At 46.4% G+C, this 6,000-nt stretch overlaps 1 protein-coding gene across 1 annotated transcript in view; it reads right to left on the bottom strand.

Moving 5' to 3' along the window:
• Positions 1-420: 420 nt before the first annotated feature.
• The window catches only part of LOC146063099 (uncharacterized), a 135,612-nt gene continuing 130,032 nt past the window's right edge, over positions 421-6,000 (bottom strand). The window contains exons 10-11 of the mRNA XM_083175113.1: positions 4,621-4,764; positions 421-544 (exon numbers count right to left, since the gene is read on the bottom strand). Coding sequence (XP_083031239.1) covers positions 543-544; positions 4,621-4,764 — 146 coding nt within the window. The 3' untranslated portion in view covers positions 421-542. The remainder of the gene's footprint in view (positions 545-4,620; positions 4,765-6,000) is intronic.

Below are 6,000 nucleotides of genomic sequence, written 5' to 3'. Positions count from 1 at the left end.
TATAGACCATCTGTACTGTTAGCTATAAATACTCTATTTCATGCAGTATCCAGTGTATAAAAAGACTAATATCAGGGATGTTACTGCTCCCCCAGACTCCCGTACTTACTCAAATGCGCTGCAGTGTGGGAGATCATGGGTTACATTTGCAAACCCCCCTCTAAAAATCTGTATCAGACTGGATGATTGCTACAGTGAATGTATGTCAGGTGATTAAACAATTGTTCATGTGAGGGTGTAGGACAGGATGCGTGCGTGTGTGCTCATTATTTGGTGTAGATTAATCTATTACCACCGTGAGCTGAACCTTCAGCCTCTGCCTCTGTAAATCCCTTGATACTCCATGGCACCGAGATTAGATTTACTTGTTTTAAAATAAAAACACATTTGGAAGCAGAAACAGATTTTTAATGATTATTTTGGGGACAGAAGTGGCATCACTGTAGAGGGGTGAATCTAATCTCTGTTAGTGAGGACCATAGAGCGCAATATCTTCCTGCTCCTCCTTCCAGTTCCACAGCTACAATCCAATGTGGGATAATTCCTAGAGGGAAAGAAGAAATCTCTGTGTATGACTGGTTCCAGCTCAGCATCAAACATGGTATTTTGTTGTATATGTTGGACAATGAAATGAAATGAAGGTACTTGTGTAATATCACAGTGCCTGTTACGTAATTAACATAGCATCCCTGCCAGAATCAGCGTAGTGTTCGTGTGGCCAGCGTAGTTAGCGTAGTCAGTCAGAAGTAGTGTAGAGTTCCCGAGGTCACTTAACGTAGTTAGCGTAGTCAGCATCCCTGTCACATTCGGTGAAGTGTTCTCGCGGTCAGTGTCCCTGTACTGTACTGACGGTCAACATTCAAAAGGCAGGTGTGAATGTGTTCCTGAAACACCCCCACTATCCACGCCTGCCTGAAGCGTGGCGATCACAGCGAGCCCCGCGAGGGGACGCGTTACGTGTCCTCCAGACCTGTTCATACCTCCACTATCCACGTCAGCGTGTATTTGACTTTATAAATTGTGGTGAGTGCAGCGAGCCACCAAGCCCAAAGTGTGGCGAGCGCAGCATCCCTTCACTCCGGGCTCGGTGGCTCGCTGCGCTTGCCACACTTTATAAAGATCAACTCTACGCCGATATGGCTAGTGGGGGTATGAACAGATCGGGAGGATGCGTAACGCGTCCGCTCAACACGCTTCGGGTTGGCGTGTATAGTGGGGGTTTGAAATGGAGGCATTTGCCAAATTAATCTAAAACCGATGGACAATAAGTGAATTTCGCAGTTTAGGTACTGTGTCCATAATACTAAGTACTTTAGGTACTGTGCCTCAATACTAAGTACTTAAACACACTTAAATACACCTGGGGCGAAATGTAATAGGTTGCGATTTTTGGACGAGTTCCAAACTCGCCAGAAATAGCACCTTTAAAAAATCGCGTTTTTTGCCGCGAATTCGCATATGTAATGAGATGCGAATTAGCGGCAAAAAATGCGATTTGCTGCGATTTCGGGCGATTTTCAGTCATGAAAATGTGCGCATTTTCAGTCATGAAAATGTGCGCATTTTCATATATGCGATTTTGGTTAAAAAAAAAAAAAAAACGGCGTGGGGTCCCCCCTCCTGAGCATAACCAGCCCCGGGCTCATTGAGCCGGACCTGGTTCCAAAAATACGGGGGACAAAAAGCATAGGGGTCCCCCGTATTTCTGAAACCAGCCCCGGACTCTTGGACCGGTCCTGCTTCCAAAAATACGGGGGACAAAAAATTTGGGGGTCCCCCGTATTTTGAAACCAGCACCGGGCTCCAACAGCCCGCGGTGTCATGCCACAGCCGGGGGACACTTTTTATACAAGGTCCCCCGGCCAAAACATGAGCACCGCGGCTGGTCAGCCTTGGACGGGGTACCTGGAGGAGTGGGGACCCCCCAATAAAGGGGTCCCCCCCAGGCTTCACCCGTCCAGGGCTGAAGCCCGGGGCTGTCACCGGCGTCCGTGGCCAGTGGACGCCGGCCTGATAGGGTTAAATCGATCATATGTTACATTGCTTTATACCGGAGAAATACAAGTGCCAGCAGACTTGGAGAACCACAAGTCCCAGCATGCGGGGCATTAATGGGCCCGCTGGCACTTATAGTCCACCTGTAAAAAGACCAGCGCTGGATCCAGGAATGGTAAGTATGCTGGTGTAAAAGTGAGGTGTGTGTGTAATAAACTTTTACTTCTCTGTGTGTGTGTTTTTTATAAACATTCTTTTTACAGGTGGACTATAAGTCCCAGCGGGCCCATTAATGCCCCGCATGCTGGGACTTGTGGTTCTCCAAGTCCCAGCATGCGGGGGGCGGTCTGCTGGCACTTGTAGTTCTCCTGTATCAAGCAATGTTATGTATGGAAGATTTAACCATATCAGGCCGGCGTCCACTGGCCACGGACGCCGGTGACAGCCCCGGGCTTCAGCCCTGGATGGGTGAAGCCTGGGGGGGGACCCCTTTATTGGGGGGGTCCCCACTTCTCCAGGTACCCCGTCCAAGGCTGACCAGCCACGGTGCTCATGTTTTGGCCGGGGGACCTTGTATAAAAAGTGTCCCCCGGCTGTGGCATGATACCGCGGGTTGTTGGAGCCCGGTGCTGGTTTCAAAATACGGGGGACCCCCAGATTTTTTTTCCCCTGTATTTTTGGAACCAGGACCGGTCCAAGAGTCCGGGGCTGGTTTCAGAAATACGGGGGACCCCTATGCTTTTTGTCCCCCCGTATTTTTGGAACCAGGTCCGGCTCAATGAGCCCGGGCTGGTTATGCTTAGGAGAGGGGACCCCACGCCGTTTTTTTTTTAATAAAAACACTTTTACACATTTTTATTAACAGGACCATGCACAGATCTCAATGATCTGTGCATGGTTCTGTCAAATTCGCCTGTCAGAACCTGGTCTATTTTTTTGCGATTTTTGGTAACATTTACCAAAAATCACACCCTATTACATTTGCGAGTTGTATACTTTATAATGGGAAAACATCTGGATGCGATTTGAAATGTGACTAAAAATCGCCACTTTCAAAAGTGCGATTTCGTGGTAAAAAGTGCGATTTTTTACCGCGATTTTCAACCTATTAAATGTGCGATTTTCGGAAAATGTGCGATTTCGGCCGTTTTTGACCAAAAATCGCACATGTCTAAAAATCGCACCCTATTACATTTCGCCCCAGGTAATTAGTACACAAGTCTTGGTATAAATTTGCATGCTGCAGGGAGCCGGGGGACGGTGGCAGACAGGAAGATGGAATCCTCCCTGCCTGCACCAGAGGCTGTGTGGGGGATAGGAGGGCTCCCAGGGACACAGGCAGCACAAGCTGCCCCCCCTGGGAGAGCTGGCAGGGGCACTGTGTACCCTGACTATGCTAGCCAGCCATTGGGCTATGCTGACAACGTAGCGTAGCCGGGCGCCGTGATATTACACAAGTACCAAAATGAATCAACTAAAGACAATGACTACTGTCCTAATAATGTTACACATGTATTGGATCCAATTATTATTTGCAAGAACGATACATGTATCTGGGGTTTGTGGGTAGAAGGTTCTGCAACTATTCATTCCATAAGATCCATCTGGTGATTTATCTCTGTGAAATTGAGGGTCATTCTGTTTGGCTGCTTAGTGGGCCTTGTAATGCTGTCAGCCAGGCCCCGCCCCCCATTGCAGGGTGAATGTACCTGCCGCACAGCAAATGGGTGTTTTGCCTGAACATCCATACGCAGAGTAGCGTCCGGGCCTGAAATCATTCGATGGTCACCGACCATCGAATGATTTCTTCAGTGCTTGCAAATCTAAGTCAGTCTCATATGGAATTAGATCTGCAGCATCCACATCCGAGAACTGGGTGGGCAGCTGACTTCTGGTGACTTCAGCTGCCCATCCCTGGAAGGCAGGTACCTGCCCGCGTTCGCATGGGGACACCAAGCATTTTTGGCCAATAAGGGAATCGTATAGATGACTTAAGCTGGCCCTACATCTACAGACTGATTGTCAGATCTGGCTGGTTGGAACGAACACCTGGTAATATCTGAATGACAGTTTGTCAGTTTTCCAGCATTTCAAAGCAAATGGTCAACTGTCATTTGCTCTCATCCATTACCAGGATTTTGTTCCAACCAGCCAGATCTGACAATAAATCTTTAGGTGTGTGGCCAGCTTAAGTAATATGATTTCCTTAGTGGCCAATAATGCATCCAGTTTGATGTAAATTCATTAACACTAGTTGCTGTAATCACCCCCACCGGCAATGAGTTCCAGAATGTTACTGCTCTAATGGTGAAGAATCCTCTTCTTAATTCAGTACAGAATTTATTTTCCTCGAGCCTCCGTACATGCCTGCGTGTCCTAAGTATAGGCCTGTTAGTGACCAATCATCTTCCAGTTCCATATGATTCCCAATCCTGTATGTGAACATACAGTACTAATCATATCACCTCCCAACCTCCGTTTCGCCAGTGAGAACATATTCAGCCTGGTATAACCTATCTTTGTATTCTAGTGATCCGAGACCGTTTACTGGTTTAGTCATCACTGTTGCCCCTAATTATTCAGTATAAATGAGCAGTGAATGGTTATTTGTAATTTCATACTTACATATAATGGGGTCTATACACTGCTGACGGCACTTATACATGCAGCACTTTTTTCCCCCGGGGCAGTTACTGTCATTCTTACAAAGACGAGGCAGTATCTCTGCTTTGCAAAGAAAATATTGTGGTGGGCAGATCCCAGGTTTCACTGCAATAGACAACATGGTCCATTAGAAGGACAACTAGAAATATGCACAGTTCAATGGATTTACAGAATGTACAGCAACAGCAACTCAAAGCAAACTAGTATGTGTATCACACACCAGTACGAGAAGTGTATCACACACCAGTACGAGAAGTGTATCACACACCAGTATGAGAAGTGTATCACACACCAGTGCGAGAAGTGTATCACACACCAGTACGAGAAGTGTATCACACACCAGTACGAGAAGTGTATCACACACAAGCGCGAGAAGTGTATCACACACCAGTGCGAGAAGTGTATCACACACCAGTGCGAGAAGTGTATCACACACCAGTGTGAGAAGTGTATCACACACCAGTGCGAGAAGTGTATCACACACCAATACGAGAAGTGTATCACACACCAGTATGAGAAGTGTATCACACACCAGTACGAGAAGTGTATCACACACCAGTACGAGAAGTGTACCACACACCAGTACAAGAAGTGTATCACACACCAGTACAAGAAGTGTAACACAAGTCACAGCAATACGTTTATCCCTTAAAAGTAAAATGCGCTCACTTTGTAAATGACTGGGGGGCAATCGCCAGCAATTGATGTAATAATGCAAATTCCCCAGGCATACATAGGGGGAAATTTACTACGCCAAATACGGCTAAAATAGTCATATTTGTATTAGTAAATATGAATATTTTAGGCGTATTCTTATTTTTTGCATTTACTATGCCAAAAATACAACAATTCGTATTGAAGGCACATTCGTATCTACGAGTACCAATGCGAGCGCCATCGACAGAATACGAATAGGAATCACCATTCAAAAGAATGGTGATTCCTAATTTACTAAGCGGGTGTATGTAATATATGGCCGCTAATTGCTGGTAAAATATGCCTGGAAAATACACTTCATTTTCCAGGAGTATTTGGCTTTAGCCTGCACGGATCACTCAGATCCGCCATATCAGTCAGATCCGCCATATCGGTCAGATCCGCCATATCGGTCAGATCCGTCATATCGGTCAGATCCGTCATATCGGTCAGATCCGTGCACGCTGCAGTGTAAAAAAATAAATTAAAAAAAACAGCGAATGGGGTCCCCCCCATGGGTATAACCATCCCCAGGCTCAAAGAGCTGGTGCTGGTTTTAAAAAATCAGGGAACAAACCAAAAAGGGGTTCCCCATATTTTTTAAAACCAGCACCAGGTTACTTCCCTTCTCCCAGCTACAGTGTC

Source organism: Crinia signifera, chromosome 3 (genome assembly GCF_055691185.1).
Source record: "Crinia signifera chromosome 3, ASM5569118v1, whole genome shotgun sequence".
In the NCBI taxonomy this organism is placed as follows: Eukaryota; Metazoa; Chordata; class Amphibia; order Anura; family Myobatrachidae; genus Crinia; species Crinia signifera.
Note: the sequence above shows the minus strand (reverse complement) of the source record. Positions and strands in the feature narration are given on the sequence as shown.